We start from the raw sequence: 25,132 nt of genomic DNA on the forward strand, positions 1-25,132 counted from the left end.
AGCACCTAGTCTAATCCTTTCTTTTAAAGGTAATGATTTTGAGGCCTGAAAAATATTAAATGACTTAGCAAGTTCACATTATTCCCTATATTTTATATCCAGTCTTATTGATTTCAACTCCTAAAATTTTCTCAAATCCATTTTCTTCTCTCTCTCTCAGCCCAACCCACTGTCACCCTGAGTTCAAGGGCAGCTGGTGTCCTGCCTGGGCTGATGTAATAGCATTTCTCAACATGGTCTCCCTGGCCCTAGGCTCACCTTGCTTCCCATTGGCACACAGTGGACCTGCTCCATGCAGGGCATCATGCCATCCTTCTGCTTAAAATCCTGTGGTACATTTTGCCCTTATGTTGCCAAGGTCTTTTGTTATTTCACCCATTTACCTTTCCACCTTATTTAGAAAGAGGCCACATGGTCAAGTGGAAGGAGCTCCAGATTGGAATCAGAGATGGATTTGAGTCTTAGTAGTTATGTGACTCTAGGTAAGTGATCTAACCTAGGTCTCCATTATCTCATTTGTGAGACAGGGCCAAAATTATTTAAGTTGCAGGTTATAGTAAGGATTAATTGAGATAATGTAATATAAAGAACCCAGCCCAAGAATGTACTCAAGAAATTTTTGCTAATTTAATCTTATTTTCTCTAAATTTTTTAAAAATTTATTTTTTAATTGACAAATGAAAATTGTATGTATTTATGATGTACAACATGATGTTTTGATATATGGATACATTACGGAATGGCTAAATCAAGTTAAGTAACACATGTATTACCTTACATACCTATCATTTTTTTTTTTTTTGTAATGAGGATATTTAAAATCTACTCCCTTGGCAATTTTCAAGTATACAATACATTGTTATTAACTACAGTTACCATATTGTACAACCGATATCTTGAACCTATTCCCTACACCTAACTGAAATGTTATACTCTTTGACTGATATCTCCCCAGTACTCCCCAGCCCCAGCCCCTGGTAACTACCTTTCTGCTCTCTGCTTGTATGAGGTCACCTGTTTTAGATTCCATGTATAAGTGAGATCATGAGGTATTTGTCTTACTATGCCTGGCATATTTTACTTAAGATAATGATATCCAGGTTCATTCATGTTGTCACAAATGACAAGATTTCTTTCTTTTGTAAGGCTGACTGATGTCTGACAAGGTTGCAAAGAACATACAATGAGAAAAGGACAGTCTGTTCAATAAATGGTGTTAGGAAACTGTATATTCACACGCAGAGGAATAAAATTATCTCACACAAAATACAAAAATCAACTCAAAATGGATTAAAGACTTAAACATAAGATCTGAAACTGTAACACTACTGATGAAAACATAGGAGGAAAGTCCCATGACATTGACATGTCTGGATAATAATTTTTTTGGATATGACCCCAAAATCACAGGCAACAAAAACAAAAATAGACAAATGGGATTACATCAAACTAAAACGTTTCTGCACAGAAAGCAATCAACAGTGAAGAGACAACCTAGTGAATTGGAAAAAATATTTGCAAACCATATATCTGATAAGGGATTAATATCTAAAATATACAAGGAACTCAGACAACTCAATAGCAAGAAAAGAGAAAGGAGTGAAAATGCCAGGCAATTGAGGAAAAGTGGCTGGTGTTTCAAAGGGTAAAGATGGCTTTTTCCCCCTCTGTTTTAGCAGACTGATAACAGGAGCAGCTGCAGAGCCGGTGGTGTTTGCTTTTGCTTTTTTTCCTTTTCTCTGTGAAACCAGCTTATCTGAGTACTTGAAATGTGTTTCTCACAAGAACGGAGGCAGAGAGTTGGAGCAGGGAGTTGGTACTCCTACTGTCTGCCTGGGGCTCTTCAAAGCTGAGAAGAAGAAATTCTTAGAGATAAGGATTTAGGTCACAAGTGTTTTAATTAAACAAAGGGTAGTTGTGCTGTGAGTTTATTTCTCTTACTTTCTGATTGATAGTTTATTTTCCTCTGTTAGGTAGGTTGTTATTAAGGCCACCTTTTCACTTTTCTTCTCTAACAATCCATCTCTAACACCTTTGTTCTGTACATGAGCTACCTCACGTACATACTGAAAGCTTAATGCTAACGTTACCTTTTGGGGGATGCCTTCTTTGACTACCTCCTGGCATTGTGTCCTGGTATTTTGTCCTTTCAGTATTGCCACTGTGTGTCTAGTATCATCTTTATCATTTTGTATTCTAACGCTATGCTGGGAAGCACAATGCTGTATAGCAAGTATCAGTAAAGGTGCAGTCAGTATGACTGACATCTCTGTAAAACACAGAGCTGGACAAACCTACTTTTGTGCCTTCCATATCCATAGCAACCTGGCACCCACACTCTCCCACACACCTGGAAGTATAATAGTTGGGACCCCAGGAGAGTCACCTACGCTCAGCAGGAACAGCAAAGGAGGAGGATGCTACGTGGTATCTGCAGAATATTACTAACAACATCCCACCCTCCCATCCCCCACTGGATTTAAGGAGGGTTAACATTCCCACAAGTTTTGCCCTTAGATGCTCAGTCAGAAAGCTGTTCTCTTACTTTTATTGTGGCTTAATTGTATTTCCAGCTATGACCTGTAGAAATATGTAGGTTACAGTAGCAATGGCATTATCAAAAATAAAACTGGAAAAGAAATTATAAATGATTAAATAAAAGACAAAAATATTAGAAGCATAAAAGGAAATGTCTATTTGGTATAGAGGCTATCATTTCTCTTCTGACCAAGGAATGTGTTTAGTAGGCTTCCAGTGTACATGAAACTTCTCCCCTTGGTCAGACTTCTTGCTTCAAACCAGTCCTTTTCAATATTCAGCGTCTGGCAAGTTAGCTTTCCCAGAGTTTGGTCAGTTGATTTGATTACAGTATATAAAACACATTATTTTAAACCTAGGAAAGGAAACTAAGACATGTAATACAAATCACCAATGTCATAAAGCCTTAAGGAATTTAAGTTCTTGAAAACTAAGGTGCTTCCCAAGGTCATTCACTTAATCGGTGGCACATAGGACACCAAAGTGCAGGCTTCCTGCAGCCATTCACTTATTCCTCCCATCTGTAACAAGGGCACTGACGTAGAAATTCACTGGTGCTCATTTTTGCTGCAGGATACTCAACAAGGAGGAAAGAAAGAATATTTTCCTCTTCCCTGGAGGGTAACTAGACTTTCTGAATTCCCAAGAAAAAATCAAAACACAACTCCCATCCCCTCCCCCTTTTTCTTGTGATTGGGGTCTTGGAGGCTAGCTGTCTGAAAAGAAAAAAGCAAGATGAATTCTCACTTGATTTGGGGCATTAAAAAACGAAGCTTGTCCCATTATTGCTGGGTCCCCTTTGGAGGCTAGAAAAAGGACAAGGGCTCCTAGTATTGTTGGAATAGAGTCAAGAACCTGTTAGAACCTCAGAAGTGGCAGGGCAGCAGAGAGAACTGGCCCCAAGGTGGACACTGAAACCATGTCTTGGAACAAAATCGTCAAGGGAATGAGAAGATAGAGAAGTTCAAGGACTGAACTTTGGGTTGAGCGAATGAAGCTGACAGTGAAGTGGACAAACCAAGACAGAGGAGCCACCTGAAGGCGATGTGAAGAAGGTGAATATTTCAAGATGACGGTAGGAAGCAACTGTTCCAAATGCTGCTGACAGTTTGAGTAAGATAACTGAAAAGTAACCACTGATTTAGCAATTTGGAGGTCATTGATGACTTTGCCAAGAGGCATTTCAGTGGAGGGGTAGGGGAAAAACCTGGTTAAAGTAGATTCAAGAATGAATATGTGGAGGGGATGAGACTACAATGTGTATAAGTGACTTTTTTCAGGAGTTTCGGAAGAGAGCAGAGAAACAGGGTGGTAGTTGCTGGGGGTTGTGTTGTCAAGGAACTTATAAAAGACAGAGAAATGTTGCACAATGTTAATATGCTTATGCTATGTTATCCAGCATAGAGAGAAGAATTAATAATGTAGGACTGAGGGTGACAACTGCTGGAGTGAAAATCTTGAGACCATAAGGAAGACAGAATCTATAATAATACATGAGTGGAAGAGTTGAATTTAGATAAGAGCATGAACAGTTCACTCCCTGTAACAGGAGGGAATACAGTGCACAGGTCCAGATGTAGGCAAACTTGGCAGATTTGGTGATGAGGACTTTAACCCCTGAAATACAAATCTATATGTTTCAGAGTCCAACGTTTTTATCTAATGAATTCGGCAACAGGAAAAAGTTAATAGACTAAATTATCCAAAAACTTTTGAAGAGAGCGTATATCAGATGTAGACATCTTTCCTTCCCACTTTTAATTTTGCCCTCCCTGGGAAAAATTGTTGGTCCCAAATAAAATTAAAATATTCAGTGAAACACATTATTTTATATGTAGATAAAAAATAATTTTAACTTCTGAGAAAATATCACACTTTTCAAAACACTAACAATACATAAAATGTTTTTATTGTTAGATAATTGTCGAGATTCAGCTGAAGCTCAGCATAAGGAATGCATGAACTTCACCCGTCCATAATGTGCAAAAGACGAAGTGTATAAGGCAGGCAGCTCTTGCCATGGTTGCTGATGGAAAAGACTTAATTTCTTGGAGCCCAAGTTGCCTTATCTGTAAAATAAGGATAACGCCTGCTCTACAGGATTGTTGTGAGCTTCAAAAAAGAAAATATATTTAAAGCTCCTGGCAAACAACAGGTGCTCAAAATATGCAAGCTATCGTTATTAAATTGTGCTTTCTTTTTGAGACCAAACATGTTAAATCATAAATTTCATCTTGTAATGTTCCCAATAGAGGAATAGGCGACAGGCACACGAGGCCTCTCCTTACTATGTTTGCAACTTCCTGTGAATCTATAATTATTTCCAAGTAAAAAGTTTAAAAAAAAGTTCATCTAGTTAGAATTCTATGAGAAATACCTGTAATTCCATTTTCTTGCAAGCCTCCTCCTGAGACACAGTAGGCTGTGCTCTGATAATAGACATGTCTGTGGACTGTAGCAGCTGCAATAAAGGCAGTCACACTCTTCTGATGGAATGACAAAAGCCAGACAAAACAAAAGACTGACATGGTCACTCTAGGTTGGAATCTCAGTTATTCTATCTGGCTCTACTACTTATGGCAAATCATTTAAATGTTGAATCAGTGTCCTCATCTAAAAGCAGGTATACAAGCAACCAGCTTACTTCATAGGAATAGCTAATATTTAACTGTTGAGTATTTTACTCAAACCCACTCAGGTCAATGTAAATGCAGTATCGTGGAAGAAATTATTGCACATTGCAAAGTTGTGATGCATTTTACTAAAATCTACTAAGGCCAACTGAAGTGCAGTGCCACATAGGAATTTACTGCAAACTAATAAGGGGAGAGTGCAGTTGTTCTAGAAGACCTTGGCCCCAAGGTAACTCAGGCCACCCCCACCCCACCCCACAACACTTGTTATCTCAGAGTTTGCTCTACATGAGGCAACAGGACTTCAGCCCCACGGCGATCCGGTGAAAGCCTGGGAAACCGTGTGCTGTGACCTGAGCTCCCAGACAGAGAGGCCACCACGAGACGAAAAGCCAGGCCAGGACAGGGAAGACAGACTGTAGCAAAGGTTGCCACGGCAGCATCCGCGCCTCACCCTTGCAGGTCAGGCAGCTTCAAATTCCCAACATTTGGGGGACCGGGGACTTCCCAGGCCGGGGCGGGCCCGGCGGGGGCCGCGGGGTCAGTCCTAGGGGTCCGCTCCGCGGGGAGGGGGCGTCTGCGGGAAAGGGGCGGGGGCGGCAGGGGGCAGCCGAGGAAGGAGAGGAGGGGCGAGGCGCTGTCGCCAGTCCCCTCCCCTCGTCCGCGCTCCCCTTCCTTCCCCTCCCGGCCGGGCACCGGAGCGCATCCCGCCGAGGCCGGGCCGCTTCAGGGGGAGGCGCCAACTCGCCGCGGTGCCGGGCCCCCGACCGAGCAGTAACCGCTACCCGGAAGGCGGAGCGGACGCGGCTCGGGCCTGCGCCGAGGTAAGAAGGGTGGAGGGGTGGTGTGGGAGGCCGAGGCGGGGCGCAGAAGTGAAGCGGGCCGCTGTCAGGTACCCCCGCGGCGGGCCACCTCTCCCCGCCCCCGCTGCCTGAGCTCCTGACAGCTGTGACCGCCGAGGGGCCCAGGGGCCGAGAGCTGCGCCCGAGCCACGGGCCTAGGCGTCGCCGCGCATGCGCAAGCCTGCGAGCGGGGGCCGGGCGCTCGGTTCTGGGGCTGCTCCCCGGCCCAGGCCGCTGGCTGAGGTTGCGCCGCGCATGCGCGAGTCTGCATGTGTCTGTAGCGTTTGGTGTAGCCTTGGGGCAGCGTCCTGCGGGGAGGCTACGGTCCTCCTCCCGGCTTCCGCATCCAGTGTGCTGGGGCTGGGCGCCCCGGTTCCCACCCTCCCTCCTCTCTGCTCCTCGTCAGAGGCTGCCATGTTTTCATTTCTGTGGCCTCTCCCCTTGTCTCCCGTCGCATAAATGTGGTCCCCGAACCGGCTCCCTGACCCAGTGACAGTGTACGCCTTCGACATTGGGTCTTGCCGTCGAGGCATGGCGCGGAAAGTTTGACTTTGCCAAGCAGAGCTGTCCTGGAGGCGCTGTGGAGGCATGGGGAGAAGTCGCCGTGCGTCTTGTGCCGGAAGACGCCGTCCGGCTCAGCCCCGGAAATAGAGGTTTTCAGACACTGAAAACTTTCCAAGTGCGCCGCCTTGGCCGGGAAAGAACTGAATTGGAAGGCGAGTTCAGAGTGAACTTTTTGCTTTTTGTTCTTTGCGAAATGACATAAAAGGTTGCAGCGGTTCGAGCCCAGGACTGTAACAAAAGTGCATGTTGTAGAGGTGCCTTGTACCGCGTTTGGCGACTTAATCTTTGTCAGAGCCGAATAAAAGCGATTGAGTCACAAACAGTGCTTTGAAACGTTGCTCTTACCCCCGCCCCCCAAGACTGGAAAGTAGCAGTCGCTGTTTAATGTTTATTGAGCTACCCCAGGCTTTGCACGGTCCTAGTGCTGAGTTCCTGCTTGGCTTTACACTTTACTAGACAGTGGTTCTTCGTTATGGTCGGTTTCTTGACTCCTGGGGTTGCTGTGAAGATTATCTAACGATGTCTTTACTGTGTGCCTTGTAATCTTATACGACATGCTCTAATATGTCTTTCATGGGAGTCTATGCATGGCCATTGTGATAAATGTCACCATACTTTATAGGTAAAAAACATTTTTCCAAATAGAGTTCAAATTATTCCGGATTTTACAGTTTAACTCAGCATAGTGAATGAAGAGATTGGACTCTTACATGGACAAGACTAGCCAAATGGCTACTGTATATTGTGCTGAGAAAAACTATATATTGTCTCCACAGTTTACCGCACTTTGCAATTGCTTCTTAATGTCCATTGAGTATGGATGACTTGTGAGGATCTTTTGTAAGAATGGTCATTGCTTTTCTTTATTTGAAACTGTGTAGAAGAAGAGGAGCTTAAATCACCTGATATCATGCTGTTAGGTATTAAATTGTCTCTCTTAGAGATGTCCAAATGAATGACAAACCTAACCAAATTTCAGGCCATAATTAAGTGAGGCTTAGAGGAAGTGGCCAATGGAGAGGAATGAGTTTAGAAGGTAAAGTGAGTTTCCCCTCAGGTCCTTTACTTGACAAACACTGTTATGTTCAAATATCCAAAAACATAAAAAAAAATCTAGGCCGGGCGCGGTGGCTCACGCTTGTAATCCTAGCACTCTGGGAGGCCGAGGCGGGCGGATTGCTCAAGGTCAGGAGTTCAAAACCAGCCTGAGCGAGACCCCGTCTCTACTATAAAAATAGAAAGAAATTAATTGGCCAACTAATATATATATATAAAAAATTAGCCGGGCATGGTGGCTCATGCCTGTAGTCCCAGCAACTCGGGAGGCTGAGGCAGTAGGATTGCTTAAGCCCAGGAGTTTGAGGTTGCTGTGAGCTAGGCTGACGCCACGGCACTCACTCTAGCCTAGGCAAGAAAGCGAGACTCTGTCTCAAAAAAAAAAAAAAAAAAAAAAAAATCTAGAAGCCGGGCGCGGTGGCTCACGCCTGTAATCCTAGGTCTCTGGGAGGCTGAGGTGGGCGGATCCTTTGAGCTCAGAAGTTCGAAACCAACCTGAGCAAGAGGGTTGCTCTACTATAAATAGTCTCTACTATAAATAGAAATAAATTAATTGGCCAACTAATATATATATAGAAAAAATTAGCCGGGCATGGTGGCACATGCCTGTAGTCCCAGCTACTTGGGAGGCTGAGGCAGCAGGATTGCTTGAGACCAGGAGTTTGAGGTTGCTGTGAGCTAGGCTGTCGCCATGGCACTCACTCTAGCCTGGGCAACAAAGTGAGACTCTGTCTCAAAAAAAAAAAAAAAAATCTAGAATTATAAATTAGGGAATCCATGGAATTTGCTTATGCCTTTAGGAGATTATCATAGTCTAGTTCAGTTTTATCCATTGGCTAAAGTGAAATTAAAATGCCCCTAAGACACTGCAATTGTTGAAGTTTACTTGAATTTAAATTACTACAAATCAAAATTATCCAAGAAAGGGAGATTTGAGACCAGCCACAGAATTATTAGGATTGCAAAGTGACTTTAAGGACTCTTGTTAAAGGCTGAAAAGAGAGGTAGGTGCACATGGGGATATTTACTACAAAGGAGCAGATGGCTTGCCTACCTATAAGTGATATTCACAATGTCCATCAGTGGAAGGTTGAGGTGATCCTTTTGGCTTTCATTATCTATAAGGAACATGAGTCCAGTTTACATGGTGATCCCATCCTGACAACATGAAAGTTTCTAGGAAATTTAAGCCATAATAGTTTTTTCAGCATTAATCTGACATTGCAGTGTGTATGTTTTATGTCTTCAGCATTGCTAATCTAACCTGAGCTAATATCTATTATGTATGTCTCTCCATGGGAGACATTTTGAGGTAGCAAGTACCAACGGATGATAGTATGTGAATAAATCATAAATTGTGACCACATCTTAATATGTTCTGTATTATGCTGAATGTATGTCCTACTGAACAAAACAAATTCTAAGTGAAAATGAGTCAACTCCAAGAGGGCCTATCATATTGAAGGAATATATATGTTGTGGGGTAAAGATCTTTAACAGTTAGGATTCTATTCAATAGGCATGTTAAGATTTTTTTTTTAATTTGCATTAGATCTATAAGGATTTATAAATGAGCTCCAAGTCCCATCTCATGTTAGTTAATATAATAAAAGTATCTGTATAATTTATGTTGATTATTTTTCATTTTGAAGAGTGACACTTTCTGTGTGTAGCTGAAAAGACCAAAGTTGAGAGCTCAGTAATCTCTTCAAACTAAATACAGCTTTGCTTTGGACTGAAGATCTGACTCATCTCACTTGGTAAAATTTGGAAACCTTTTGACAAACAAATAATTAAAATAGCAACTGTGTTTCTGTGTTCTATAATCAGTTTGCTATTTCTCATAGACATGGCAATACCCTTTCCTGTGAGATTGTGGTCTAGTTTTACTTGTGCTTTTAGTTTTTAGTTTTGTCCTTCTTGCTTATAATTGTTTCACTTTAATTAGCAGCCATGTAAACATCTTAGTGTTGTCATTTATTTCTGAGGTCTCATTTAAATGGAACTAAATTACAGTTAACATTATCCTTTTTTGCAAGTGACATTTGAGATCATGTGTTATTATTTTGTATTTATATATGTATATTACTTATAATTTGTAGATGACACTAAACAAACTATTAAATTTACCAACTAAGGACTCAGCTAAGCATATCCATGGGAACCATCACTAACCCGTTGACTTTTACATGGTCTGGAACTCAGTAACGCACTGAGACTGAAAATTGTGTGCTGGTGTCTTAAAAGACATTGGTTTTATTTACTTACCCATTTCTTTGATTATAAAGCATCATCAGAGGTGTTGCCCAGATGGGAGAATTTGTTAAAAGCATGGAATTCTGTATTGCAAGAATTTTTTTTTTATACATTATGTTTCTCAAGCATAGCTGTAGAGTTGACCTTATATTATCAAGTTGAATTTAAAAATACATAACACTGGGATTTCTCTGTAGAAATTCCTTATTTTTCACTTTTTCTTCTGGGATCACTTCTAAATAGTTATAAGCATGTAGAAGCTCCCAATTAACTACAAAATATCTGCTCTTAAAGCCCACCATTGGGTTGGAGTAATGTGGAAACAAGCCCCTAAGAGCTGGATAGTCTGTGGCTCTATGTTATTTTGTTTTCTTTTTTATGTATTTGCTTTCTGTTCAGTGCCTACTGCAGGCTCTAAACCAATATTTACTGAATAAATTAGGCAAATGCATGTATGTCCTATAATCAGCTTAACTCATTATTTAGGTCAGAGGTATTACCAAGTAATGTGACACATTGTGTAGCAGATACAAATACTGTTTACTTTACCAACACCAATATGTTCAGACTGCCTATTATATACTTTGTACAGGGAAATGAATTGTTTGACCTGGTCTATGTGAGGATTAGAAATGAATATGTTTACCACATTATTAAAAGATTGTCTTCTTGTCCACTAGTCTTCAACTGTGTAGTTATTAAGAGTGTAGAGAAAACTCGCAAAACACAATATGTAAAAATAAGAAGTTATCTGTCCTAAACAGAGATAATTTGAAAATACATTATTGAACTATACAAATTTAGGAAAACAGCTGAAATAGAAAATGTCATGCAACAGATTACCTTACTTGATATATTTTTGGCTTTGAAAAATTACTCTTACAAAAACTTGAACATTGGCCGTTGAATGTCCAATTTGGAACCTCTAAAGGCATGGATCAATGGCAGGAGCTTCTGCTTGGAGAAGATAGGTATCCTTCCATTTTTCTATTTACACTGCAAGGCAAATATCAGTACAGTAAGATTCTATAATAACAGGTTTTATTGCTTTAAAACAAAGTGAGGAACTACATAAGAAACTATTTTGCAAAGCACAAAGCACTTTTTAATATGAATAATTAACCACATATATATATAAGCTGAGTCATATATCCCAAAACAAACATATAAGGGGAAAACCAATAAAGCAACATATAGTAAGATCATATGGGATGATCTATGCTTTGACACTGTCACTAGAAAGATCTTCCCAATACAGATGTCAGCCACAACCCTGGCTCTATAAGAAACAATGCCCTCCTATGCAGAAAAGGGTGAAGTTGGTAAGCAGATTGACACCAGAAGTAGAAAACACACTTTTGCCATTCTACACTGATGTTAAATGTTTCTATTTTGGATTTTTCTTGCATACAAAATAATAGAAATGCTACTTCTTGGCTATGTTATTTAGTTATCTTCATAGGGTATTCATAACATTTTTATTTTGAAAACCATTTTGTCAGATGGAAAAGGCACAACTTACCAATTCATTGTTTAAATTACGTGGTACCCTTTGTCTTCGGCATTATTTCCATTAACATTTTTCTATAAAAAAAATCCCATGAAAGTCTAGCTGCATATATGTTGATATCCATAACACATTAAAATAGTATTGTTTTCTGCATGCTTTATCAGATAGTCTACTGTATGCATCATTTTGTGACTTAGTGATTTTTGGCCAACATTCTTTTGGAGATTTACCTGTGTTGATTCTAGATAATTTATTTTAATTACTGTATAGTATATATGCCACAGTTGATCAATTCTGTTGATCAGTTCTGTTTGCTATTTCTTGTTTTTTCACTATAAGGAACAATTGTGTATATATGCTAGAGTTCATTTAGGCAAGTGTTTTCCAAAGTGTAGATGTGACTTATTAGTGATCTTGACATTATATTAATGGGCTGGGATCACCATTTTCTTTTAAATTGGAATAGAATAGGATAAAATAGGATAAGGCAGGTAGAATAAAATAGCATAAAATAGAAAACGTAGAAAAGAAGAAACCACCAAGCATCATGTAAGATTGGTAAAAATTATGTTGTGAAATTTTTGTTTCAGTTACATATATGTATCAAAAAGGATTGAAAGACACTGCTGTGATCTAAATATTGTTGAGTTCTCTAAAGTGATTGTTCCAGTTTACATTTCTTCCAGCAGTATACAAGTGTGCCTTTTGACCTACATCCTCACCAGCTCTAGATATTGTCTGTCACCTTTTAATTTTTACATATCTGATGGATGAGATCTGTCTTATTGTGGTTGCATTTCCATGATAAATTCCATGGTGAATCTGAGTATCTTTTAATATGTTTGTTAATTTCTTGTTCTGTGAATTGCCTTTGTCCTTGGCCCATTTCTGAATTGTGTTTTTTATCTTGTTCTTATTGATTTGTAGGCATTCTTTATATATTAATCCTTTGTTGACAGTCAGTTGTATAAGTTGCAAGTATCTTACCCTATTATGTGGCATATTTTTCCCATTTTCAGATTTGCCAGTCTTTGTGGTATATACTTTCATGTCTTATTTTAAGAAATCTTTCCCTGCTCTGAGGTCATAAAGATATTTTCTATATTTTCTTCTTAAAGTTTGGAAATTTTACTTTTTTCACATTCCACATGGATTCCTTTTTATTTTCCATATTGAAATACTGTAGATTAAACTCTTTTAAGTATGTATTTTTTCATGTTTCAGTGTATAAATTGTTGAAACTCTCTCCCAAAACTTATATGTCAAAAGTTATATTTTATAATTTTAATATTTTTATAAGAGTACTTCTATTGTGGATTTTTAATAATAAAGCTGATATAATTCTTAAACTGTATTTTTCTCAGATAAATAATGAAATATTAAATTTGCAAGATGAAATATTAAATTTGCAAGATGGTATTTACTTTTCCTTTTCTGTTTTTCTCTAATGGAATTTATTTATGTATTTATATTTCTAGTCACATTAACTTTGTCCTAGAAGACAACTTTACAAGGCTCTAAAAGGAACAGGATTAAAGATGACCGAATTCTTGGCTCCAGAAATTTAAAACCATCAGGTACAAATGTCTTTGTAGAGAATGTTCCAGCCAGTTCTGTAAAATAAAACTGTTTGGCATGTACACAGGAAAAACTTAATATGTCTATGCCTGCAATACAGTGGCAGGAGCAAGGGCTTTGGAATTAGTCCTGGGTTCAAATACTGGCTCTGACCCTGAGCGGTTGGTGACTATTGGTCAAGTTACTAAAACGTGTGAATAAAATGGAGGAAGTGATTTCATTTGGTTGTTATAAAGATTATAGGAGATAGTGTAAGGTACTTAGTGCTTGGCACAGAGTAACTGTTTATTTTTACTGTTATTATCATTGCTATTGTTATTTAGAATATATGTTTATCACATCATGGATGTGGTTTCCTGTAGGTATATTGTGGATTTTTAAAAAAAATATATGGATATTCTACAGCAATATGATAATAGCTTGCTGAAATCTTGTGCATAACTGGAATCTCCATATGTATCACATAAACTATATTCCTCAAATAATGCAGATTGAGGGACCTAGTTTTCTCTGTTAGTATGCATCACATTGAAATCATGTAAAAAAAGAATAAGCCAACCATTTTTCACAAAGCTAGAGAATTCAACAATTTATTTTATAGCATCATACAATAATAATTAATCTTGAGTCATTTTTAGATCTTGAAGGACTTTCTGATCAGCAAACATGAACTTATGAACTTATATTTCATGCCAATTGAGTCTTAGTAAATGTCATTTCCTCAAATGTGGTAATTTCTATGCCACACAGTTGAGTCTTAACCTGCTCAGTCAGATAAACAGAATGGCCTATTTTCCCACCATTCTAATTTTAAAGAGTTTAATTATACTTGAAATTGATCAAAGGCACTGAAAAGAGTTCTTTTCCTACTTAAAAGCCCAGGATTAGTGTTCCATTATCTTAGCACTTTAGCAAGATTTCTCTTCTACTAGGAACAAAAGGGGCTTAAAGTAGTAGGGTGAAGGGAAGTCACATTCTATTTGGTCCCTTTTTCTTCTTTCTCTTCCTTTCCTCTGTCTTCTCCTCCCTCTCCTCTCTTTTTATTTTTATTTTTTCAAGTAAACTTAGGGGCAGATATGGAAAAGGTATTTCCAGTTAGGATGGGGCAAAAAGAGAGGGATCCTCTATATAGACAGACTCCAATATATAAAAAGCTGTATTCTAAGGATGCTGTCAGTGAATACATTGTGTTCTACTCAGGGCCTCATGCCATGGGGGTTATATCAAAGAAAGAATCATGGTCCCTCTCCTAAAAACTTTGCAAATTAATAGGGAAGATAAATAATATAGGAATAGCTATCACATGAGGCAGAATATGACAACCATTAATGAAGTTTTAAAAACAAGTGCTGTGGAAATACAGAGAAGGGACCGCAGCCCATTTGGGTAATCAGGACCCAGGTTAATGTGACCGTCATGCAGGATTTTAGAGAAAATTAGGATTTTAACAGATTTGCTAGATAATGTGTAATAAGTATAAATAAAATATGGCAACATAAGTTTTTATATTGTCAATCAGATGAAGTCGCATAAATTTTTAAGTGAGAAATTTTTAGGTGATCCTCTTCAAAACAAGCATATCTTTTTTGACTTGTTTCCAAACATTAGAAATAATGATTTGTTATTAATTACTATAGTTTTGAGTCATAATTGTTCTGAATATATTATTCCTCATATTCTGAGAGACCTTTTTACAGCCGAGGGAAAAATATATTTTCAAGGGCATATAAAATATTGATAAGGGGATTTGGTGGCTTGTGTCTATAATCCTAGCTCTTTGGGAGCCAGAAGTAGGAGGATTGCTTGAGGCCAGGAGTTTGAGACCAGCTTGAGCAACACAGCAAGACTCTATATCTACAAAAAAATTTTTTTTAAATTAAAGAACCCCTACATTGTTAGAGAACACTGTTAAGATTTAACCTTATTTGTTTTTATCTATCACAGGACCCAATCTGATAAATTACAAAAAGCAACACTGTTGAATACAGTTCTATTAAATTGCTTTTGGGGGGACAAAGAATATTTTATTTATATTTATATTTAGCGACGAGGTAGTTAACTGTGTAATGATTGAACCACAGTGTAGACATATTGCATATCTTCTAATAGGGCTACACCTGCTGTTATTAATACTTCTACATGGCAGAAAGCCGTCATTGTGGAGATGGTTATGAAGGCAAGATCACTCAGTCCTGTGGGTGCATACATGATGGCTGTTGTTTCAGATTTGTCATCAGAGTGCAGTATAACAAAGCCACATTCATTCATTCATCCTTTCATCCTTTTCATTCATATCTCCTTTTTATTTTTTTTTCCAGCTTAGCAAATCATATATTCTTCAGTGGAGTTGAGAATTGATAAATCTGCTCTTCACAGTGATTTGGAACTTTCCAATCCCAGAGAAAAGTTGACCAAGGTCTAAAATTTATTTTTCCTTATCTATAGGAATTCAAGTCTGAAATGAAAATTGTCTACTTGTGTCCTTATGGATTTAAAGACCTATATATATCTCCTCAGATTACTTTCTCAGACCTCAGCAGGAGGGTTCCCATAAAAGGCCATTAGTAGTTCCAGATAGTGAAAACATCTTTTGGGTTTTATAGCTGTTAATTCCCATACCTAAAGCTTAACTCTTTTATTTCCCCTTCACCGTATTTGAGCTTAGCTTATTTTCTCTGTTCATTAGAAACAAAGTAATTTTAACCTGCCTAGTTTCATCCAACATATGGGATCCTGATTTTACCACATACTTTTTTCCTCAGGGACTGTACAGGACTGAGTCCATATGGAAGAAGAACTTCCTCTTTTCTATGGAGAGAGTGGCAAGGTTAGAAAAAAAAGCACGCCCTTGGAGCAAGCATGTGCATTCTATTGCATGGAACATACTTCATCAAACATCTGTTGGTCACCCAGTAGAAATATCAATGAGATAGTATCTATATTTGAGGGGCTCGCAGTGTTGTGATTGAGATACCAACAGATTATTATTATGGGTATGCAGAATGCTGAAGGGGCCAGCAGGGAACTGATCATCAGAGGGGCAGAGAAAGGGCTCCCAGAGATGGTGAGGATGGCTGAGAAATGCAGACCAGCCCCTGCACTCACAGATAGTGCTGTCCTGAAAAAGACCTTGAGTCGAACAACAATTACTCCATTCCCAGAGATTAAAAAACAATTATAAACTACCTAATCTTAGATGATATGTTCTCAGTTTATCGTAGGCATTCTTTAAATTTCTTTCTTTTCCATCACATCCAAATGTTACAGTCCACCAGCTTCAGTCCAGTCAGTGTCCAGCTGATGTTAAAAGTTTCACATCTTGCAGCATGCACGTTGATTTCCTTGTTGTATTATTTTATTAAATTTACAAAATACCAGCTCATTGCCATTAACAGCTTCATATAAACTATCGCTATTAATTATTTATTTGTTTTCCATTCTTATTTAATAAAATTAGGTCGAAATTCAATAAAAGATGTAAATAATTATACAAAGCCAGCACAGTGTACCAAGATGGCAAAGCTTCTGAAACCAACCCATGGCATCATTACGTGCTCACATTCATTTGTGAGCCCTCGTAGGGACGTCCAAAAGTAGCTTACAAAAGTTATGTACACAACCTGAGAGTCTAACAAAATGTTATTAGAAAAAATTTCTGATTTTTCCTGGGAACAGATTTTGTAAAATAAAAGAACAGATTCACAGAATCAGCAGTGAAATCACTTGGTTACCTACAAAGTGTTATTTATAATGCTAGGAAATCCTCAAAAGGGAGGTGTTGGTATTTTTTCTTAAGAAATTTTTGTTTTTCGCCAGGCATGACTAACATGTCATTTCGACTCCATGTATATAGGCTGTGTTTTAAATTGATTTGTGACAACTTGTTAGTTGTCTGTAATTAAGTGCAGTTTGCTAATCCACTTGATTCTTCATGTGGATGGAGAAGCATGGTTATACAGGTAGCACACTCTCAAAAGACTGATAAGATACAATTTTATGGCAGATGTATTTCTTTAATTATGTCTTCCTTGAGCAAATATTAAAATTTTGCTACTTTTAATTTCCCAAACAGATGCCAGGTAAAGGTGAGAAAGGTGGCTTGGATTGGAGTACAGTAGTAAAAGAAAACAGGCCTGAGATACTTATCACCTAAGGTAGTGTTATGTACAGTGAGGAGGGTTACTTAGGCCAAACCAGGACTGTGAATTCCAGGAACGTGATCTTATTGCTGAACAATACCAAACTCTCATTTCCTAGAAGTGCTTTTGTTCCTCATGCAGGTTTTTCTATTGCCCATGCTTGGCTTTTGCTTAGCCAGTTCCTTACGTGGCAGGTGGACATAGAGTGGATTGGATGCCTTCTGCAGAGACAGCTGCTGTCATGCAGAGAGGCTGCAGTGAGCTGGAGACTCCCACAGGGGCCTGCATGTGTGTGACTCCTTTATACATTGTCTCACAAGCATGCTGGTCAGAAAATCTTTTTTTGTTCTGTGAACAAAGATGCTGTAATTCCTTGAGACTAATACAGGTTGAGTATCCTTTTTTCTGCAATGCTTGGGATTAGAAGTATATTGGATTTTTTTGGATTTTGGAATATTTGCATTATACTTACCAGTTGAGTATCCCTAATCTGAAAATCTGAAATACTCCAATGAGCATTTCCTTTGAGCATGACCTTTGAGCTTCATATTGGCGTCCAAAAAGTTTTACATTTTGGAGCATTTCTGATTTTGGGTTAAGGACGCTCAACCTGTATTCAATATTTACTTCAAAAAAAGTATAAATACATGTATTTTGTAAATTAAGTCATCAGTTCCCTATGTAATAGTTCCCCCACAGGCTTAAAAAATGAGTCTTTGATAACTAACCTCCAACAGTCAGCCTTCTGACAAAGATTTAAAAAGCAATGTATTCACATTTCCTTGTAGTTAGCTTATATTATAATTTTTTCCATTAAATTGTGACCTCCTTAAAGGGAATGATTACATTTCATTTTTATATGTTTAGTTTAATGATAATATTAGATCTGTCATGAGTAGCATCTTTTCATAAAATGCATAGACTGGAGGTTACATTAAAACACACACACAACATTGGAATCCCAGTAGTCAGTAGAATCACAGGCAGGACAGTTTGGGTTTTTGTATACATGGGCCAGGAAGATAGTTTAGATGTAATAATGATTAGTAGACAAGTTTTAAAAGCTGGTCGGAATTTACAACCTGATTCTAGGTATACCAGAAATCACTTGATTACGTAGCAGAGAAGGATGAAATCCAAAATCTGCTTGATGGGAAGAAATGAGGCAGTAGTCAGTCATTGTGTCTGGCCACCTGCCTTACATGTGGAAGGCAAACCCACAGTGGGGATTATTGCTCTGTTCCTTAAGGGCTCTATGGGAATAGCCAAAGCCCTGCAAATGCAAACATTAGTGCCTATCTTTTGGTGTGGCCCAAAAGATAATAGAAAGTGTTATTCTTGGGGCAGGATCTTATGATCCAGGTGGCATGGGGAGGGAATGTGGCTGTATTTGGCCATCAGGGGAGCTCAGCCCTGGTTCAGGCTCTGCCCCTAACTCACAGGGCAATGCTATTAGACGGGACAAACTGCTTAGCTTCTATAGCTGTTGTAACAAATTAAATAACTATAATTAAAACAACAGAAATTTATGTTCTCACAGTTCTGGAGGCTAGAAATCTGAAATCAAGTGTTCTCAGGGCTATGCTTTCTCTGAAGGTTCTAGGGAAAAATCTTCCCAGCTTCTGGCGGTGGCTCCTGGCAATCCTTGATGTTCCTGGACTTAGAGATGCACAGATCCACCCCAAATCTCCGCCTCCATTGTCACATGGCCTTCCTCCCTCTGTGTCTCTGCGTGCCCTCTTGTCTTCTTCTCGGGACATTAGTCCAAATTGGACTTAGGGACCATTCTAATCCCATATAACTTCCTCTTTTTTTTTTTCCTTACAAAAGACTAATTTATTAATTCAAATTTTTAGACAAAAGAGTTTTAAAATAATTTGGACAACTTGAAAAAATTGAGGATTTATAATATTTTCAATTTGAAAAACTTTGAACCTTAAAGAACAGATTCTATAAAGCAGCAAGGCCTACGAGAGTAAAAGAAGATGGAGACCTGCTCTCTGGGTAGTAATAAGATGCCCAAACACGACCTTCCAACCAAAAAGCAAATGAGACTTCTTGTTCCAAAGTGTGTTTGTGAGACTAACTCACTGCCATCACGAAGCCATTCCTCTTACAGAAGAGAGTGTTTACTCTGATCCAGCCCATACGTTACCTTCTGGGGTAACTTGTATGGGAATGGGGTGAGATCTAGTACAGTTTTATTAAATAGATACAATGTGATTTCATAAAGGGTTGGTAATAAGCAAAAATCTAAAGTAACCTGTGTGGTATTTAAAAATAATTGAGAATTGTGACAACTTAAATTATTTTCAGGACGTGTTATCTTAATATATAAGAAAGGGATCAAGTTCTTAATCTCCGTGGGCGCAGACACACTGAGCTCAGGGCAGTACAATTCAATGCTAAGTGGCTACTCCACGGAAAGCCACGGGCCCTGAAAGACCACGAGGCCTGGGTGTCTATTCCTTGTATAACACTCTCATGAACAGCATTCTAGCAAGGCTTACTAATTGCAATACAAAACTTTGAGTTATATTCTCATAATGATTGTTTTCTTCATGACTTCCTCTTCTTACATCTGCAAAGACCTTGTTTCCAAATAAGGTCACTATGAGTTTCCAGGTGGACGTGAATTTTTGGATTTTGGGAGACAACCATTCAACCCAGTACAGCCCCTCTTGGGCTTTCTTCAGGTTTCTCACCCGTAAAATGACCTTTGGAGCTTTTTAGCCATAGCATCCAGTAATTCTTTGAACATTAGTCAGAAAAGATAGAAACCTAAAACAGAGCTAAAATTACAATAAAAAGCTGGTGGCTCGACTTATTTCTGCTGTAAGTTCAGTGGTCACTGGGACAGCTGTTTGACGCTTTTACTCATTGCAGACCTCACTTTGGATGCAAATTTAGGATTGTTAGCTGTGATCAGGGGGAACTTAAAAGTTTGAAACTTGGTAATAGAGTAGTGTTTGGCAACATGGCTCAGGTGAAGTAGAAATGGAGAGCACTGGGGTGGTGAGTAGAAACCAGAGGGGCCAGAAAATTGGAATATCTTCTTCTGGAACGAGTTACAGAGGATGAGATGGACAGGAGGGCTGTGGACCCAGAAGCGAGCCATCCATTCAAACGTTCATTTGTTTATTTGACCAACACAGGTGTTTATTGTATTCTTGACTCTATTCAAGGGACCAATGACACGGTGGTGAAGTGTCTCTGTCTCTGTCCTCCTGAAGGGCACTCAAGGGTCTGTGAAGGGGGGCCCAGAATACCTCACAGTCGTGAGGATAGGGGAGCTTTGTAAGTCTCTGGTGTGGACTTAAGAAGAGCAGAGTTGCTGACTTGTGCTTTCAGACATCCTCTCCTGACTCCTAAGGACAGGTGTTCTTTCAGATCTGCAGAAAATAAGTAGCTGGGCCGCCAGCTCTGTACCAGAACTCATTCCTAGTAGGGATGCTTTAATAGTTGATAAGAAAGAGCACCCTTAGAAAACCTTTGCTCTTTTAAATTAAGCATGAGTTTGGTGATTATTGTGGAAAATGGCCAAACATAGCATTTGATAGGCATTTTGGCTGTTGATGCATCTTATTATAATCACCAAAATTTTTGAAAGTTGAAGAGTATATAAGTAAAAATGCCTCCAATGTAGCAAATAAGTAAAAACTGTCTTTTCAAACAACTTTATAATGTGCACATTCAGTGCTCTTATGGGAGTGCAGATGCTCATGAAGATATGCTGTTACAGGCTTAATTGCCACCCTCCAAATTCATGTGTTGAAGTCCTAACATCCAGTACCTTAGAACGCAGCTTATTGGAAATGGGGTCATTGCAGATGTATTTGGTCAAGAGGAGGTCATTAGAGTGGGCCTTCATCTGATATGACCGGGATCCTTTAAGAAAGGGGACATTTGGACGCAGAGGTACGCAAGGGGGAAGACGATGTGAATAGACGTGGCGAGAAGATAGTCATTTACAAGCTAGGAGGGAAGGCCTGGAACAGATCTTTCCCTCACAGCCCTGAGAAGGAGCCCTGATACCTTCATTTTGGACTTTCAGCCTCCAGAACTGTAAGCCAATAAATTTCTGGTGTTTTAATCACCAAGTTCGCCGTACTTCGTTACGGCTGCCCTAGCAAACTAGTACAAACACTTTCTAGGTGTCTCTTCCTACCTCTCCCCCCAAACCTTAAGTGGGTGGTGAGGAAACCCATCAACCTCTCAAACTGAAGGTCAGGTCAGGCTTGCCCATGAACTGAAACTTTTGGACCATTTCCCTGGTGTCGCCTTCAGCATTGTTCTTTTCTAAGGATTTGTTTTATTAGGACTTAGGCAGCAGAAGAAATGGCAGGTCTCTCTCACGCACTCACTCTGCCTCTCTGTCTCGCTTTTATAGCCAGCCTAGTCTCCACAGCTACATTTAAGATATAGCCGGTATTTAAAACACTAGCTAAACAGCTCCCCAAAGTTCAGCTTTGGCTGATTCCCGAGTCCTTGAAGAAAATGAACAGGCGAGACCTGGTTCCACCCGGCCCCTGGTGCTCAGCGGCTGTGAGGGCAGCCAGCACAGAGGCGAGGCCTGCAGCCCTGAGAGCCCTCTCAGAAGCTCGTGCGGCCTGCCAGTCCTCTTCCACGGAACTGAAGGGGCAAAGAAAATTTAACTGTGATTAGTAGTAGTCTCAATATATATATTTTTTTCCTTTTCAGTCAGTACAGGCTACTCTGTCGTCTTTGAAGATGTTAGATGTGGGCAAGTGGCCAATTTTTTCCCTTTGTTCTGAGGAAGAACTGCAGTTGATTCGTCAGGCGTGTGTCTTTGGCAGTGCTGGCAATGAAGTTTTATACACTACAGTAAACGATGAGGTAATTTTGAAGAAAATAATTCGGCCACCCGTATTTTTAGAAATGGGTTTGCTAAATTGAAGATCTTGGGGGAACTAAGGAATAAAGGTTAAAAAAAAACATGGAAAGTAGATTGTTATTTGTTATATAAATGAAGCAGTTTGCTTTAGGAGGATGATGCCTGTTTGGATATAATTTATAGGTTAGTCAGAAATAGAATTGCTTGAACTAACGGTGGTTTTTTTCCCCACAGATTTTTGTGCTTGGCACGAACTGCTGTGGCTGTTTGGGGTTAGGTGACGTCCAGAGCACCATTGAACCTCGGAGACTGGATTCCTTAAGTGGCAAAAAGATAGCCTGCCTCAGCTACGGTAGCGGTCCACACATTGTCCTTGCAACAACAGGTAACAGGAACGCCACGTAGAATTTCAGCCATTGCTTTATCTGTTGAGGAGCAAGACTAGGACCACCCTTAACCACTTCGGTACCAGCGTGAACTATAGCCAACAGCCACAGATGAACACACACAGAGACTTTAGCAGACAGCCGTGATAGGACTTTTCTAATTTTTCATTTATCAAAATAAAGTTGTAAACATTTAAAAATACCGTAATAAAAACATATATGTATATGTTACCTATTCTGATTTACATGACAAGTAAAGCTGCCTGTAAAGTAAAACAAGCTTTCAGTGCTTTAAAGCTTTCCTCATCACACAAGAGCAAAACGGATTCACCGTCAATGCACAGCACAAACTATCGAGCAGACTATGCGTGCCGGCTGTGGGCAAGGTGAGCGCCGTACTGAAGTGGTTAAATTGAGAATGTACTTTTTGATTGGGTGAGAGTTTCTGGCTCCACCCAGTGAACTTGACTGTGCTTTGAACAACATGAATTGGGAACATATCTGAATATATCTTACTCTGGTAAGATAATGTAGCAGATGGAATCTAGCAATTATTGGCATTTTAGATGTATGAATGACAGTGCTATAAACCCAGGTAACCCTACTCAACTCACTGTGGACTTTGGCAAGTCTGCTTTTTGAACTTTAGATTCCTGATCTGTGAATTGAGAGATTAAACCTTGATTTCAACAACCCCTCCCCCAACTTTTAGCATTCTGTGGGTCTTACACTAAATAGTGACTGATGGCGGTAGTAGGAATTAGTAGTATAAGGAATTAAACATCCTTATGGCTATTTCATAAATTCAGACTAATAAGATAATTAGAATTAAAACATACCTTAGAGTTGTCCTTCAGCTTAGTATTCATTATATTAGTATTCTTTAAACTGAAAATAATTTTTATAAATAGGCTTTATTTTTTTTATTTTTTTTTTTTGGGACAGAGTCTCACTTTGTTGCCCAGGCTAGAGTGAGTGCCATGGCATCAGCCTAGCTCACAGCAACCTCAAACTCCTGGGCTCAAGCAATCCTCCTGCCTCAGCCTCCCAAGTAGCTGGGACTACAGGCATGTGCCACCATGCCTGGCTAATTTTTTTCTATATATATTAGTTGGCCAATTAATTTCTTTCTATTTGCAGTAGAGACGGGGTCTCGCTCTTGCTCAGGCTGGTTTCGAACTCCTGACCTCAAGCAATCCGCCCGCCTCGGCCTCCCAGAGTGCTAGGATTACAGGCGTGAGCCACCGCGCCTATAAATAGGCTTTTATAGGTTTATTTTACATTTAAAAAATAAGTTCTAGGGATTTTTGGTTTTTAGTAACAACAGATTAGATTATTTGGATCACCTCTTTACCTAAAACAACTAAAATCCTAGATAAAATTGTTTTTCTTTTTTTTTTTTTTTTTTTTTTTTTTTTTTATTTGTCACAAGTTAATAGAGGCAGATAAAATTGTTTTTAAAAGTTTTCATGAAGATAGCAAAAGCACTGACCAGGCAGAAAGAACTTATCAGACCAAATTTAAAAGGTTAGGGGGGAACTAACCTTAGTTAGTTCTAACCTTAGTTAGGTTCTAGAACTAACCTTAGTAAGGCTACTTTTGCCTTAAAGGCATCTGTCTGCCCACCTAACCTGAGTTGTGGTTTGGATATACTCAGGAGGTGAAGAGGTGATAGGTCAAAGTCCTACTTGGCATGGAGTCTAACAGAAGGCCTCCCAGCTTAGGCTGGGACTGCAGAAACTACACCCCCAAGCAGAGGATTAGCCGCTTCCTAAGAATTGACAAGAATTCCTTGCCCTGAACAAAGCAGGAAGGAAAAAAAAACGAAAAGAAATAAAATTTCTCCTCAAGAGTTTATGACCATATTCTTTGCTCTGAGCAAAGCAGGGAGGATAAAAGAAAAGAAAGAAAATTTTTCCCCAAGAGTTTGTAACCATGGACTTGTAATTTAATTTACATCAGATTGGATGGTCCAAGAAATCTTAAGCCTTGAATTTATTAGAGGTACTGGAATGTCAGTGCCTTAAGGACACAATAGTAGTAAATACAAATTCTTTCTAGAGGACGTCACCTTCGTCCTAGGCCTCAGGGAATCACCCCGAATAATTTTTCTTTTTTTTTTAAAATTATTTATTATTATCATTATTATTTAGAGGCATGGTCTCATTCTGCTACATAGGCTGGGATATGGTGGCATGATCATAGCTCACTGGAACCTCAAATTCCTAGGTTCAAGTGATCCTCCTGCCTCAGCCTCCCAAGTAGCTGGGACTACAGGCACCTGCTGTCATGCCCAGCTAATTTTATTTTATTTTTTAAGAGATGGATGTCTGACATGTTGTCCAGGCTGGTCTTGAACTCCTGGGTTCAAGCTATCCTCCTGCCTCCTTGCCTATTGGGATTACAGACATGAGCCACTGCACCCAGCTGCCAAATAATTTTTCAATGGCAATAAGCAGCACATACTCAAAGATAACCAGGTGTACAGTAGTATTTCCTGATCCATGGTTTCATTTTCCTCGGTTTCAGTTACTTATAATCAACCATGATCTGTAAATATTAAATGGAAAATTCTAGAAATAAACAATTTATAAGTTTTAAATCTTGCACCATTCTGAGTAGCGTGATGAAATCTTTGTGCCATCACACTCCATCCCACCTGGGACATGAATCATCCCTTTGTCCAGCAGACAAAGGTACCTGTGCTACCTGCCCCGCAGTCACTTAGTAGCTGTCTGGGTTATCAGATCCAACTTGTGGGATCGCAGTGCTTGT

The 25,132-nt window shown here is 39.3% G+C and overlaps 1 protein-coding gene across 16 annotated transcripts in view; it reads left to right on the forward strand.

Annotated features, from left to right (window-relative positions):
* Positions 1-5,464: 5,464 nt before the first annotated feature.
* RCBTB2 (RCC1 and BTB domain containing protein 2) overlaps positions 5,465-25,132 on the forward strand; it is a 43,096-nt gene continuing 23,428 nt past the window's right edge. For 3 of the 16 annotated variants that reach the window (XR_012922466.1, XM_012737279.3, XM_012737283.2), the window contains exons 1-6: positions 5,857-5,995; positions 12,878-12,976; positions 15,296-15,393; positions 15,740-15,804; positions 21,818-21,973; positions 22,206-22,356. Coding sequence is in view for 15 of the 16 variants with exons in the window: in XM_012737279.3 (XP_012592733.2) it covers positions 15,763-15,804; positions 21,818-21,973; positions 22,206-22,356 (349 nt within the window). In the remaining variant the exon portion in view is untranslated. Of the gene's footprint in view, positions 5,634-5,826; positions 5,996-8,383; positions 9,394-12,877; positions 12,977-15,295; positions 15,394-15,739; positions 15,805-21,817; positions 21,974-22,205; positions 22,357-25,132 lie in introns of those variants that run through there. The other 13 variants (XM_012737287.3, XM_012737290.2, XM_076009462.1 and 10 more) reach the window with 10 other exon arrangements.

This window comes from Microcebus murinus, chromosome 13 (genome assembly GCF_040939455.1).
Source record: "Microcebus murinus isolate Inina chromosome 13, M.murinus_Inina_mat1.0, whole genome shotgun sequence".
In the NCBI taxonomy this organism is placed as follows: domain Eukaryota; kingdom Metazoa; phylum Chordata; class Mammalia; order Primates; family Cheirogaleidae; genus Microcebus; species Microcebus murinus.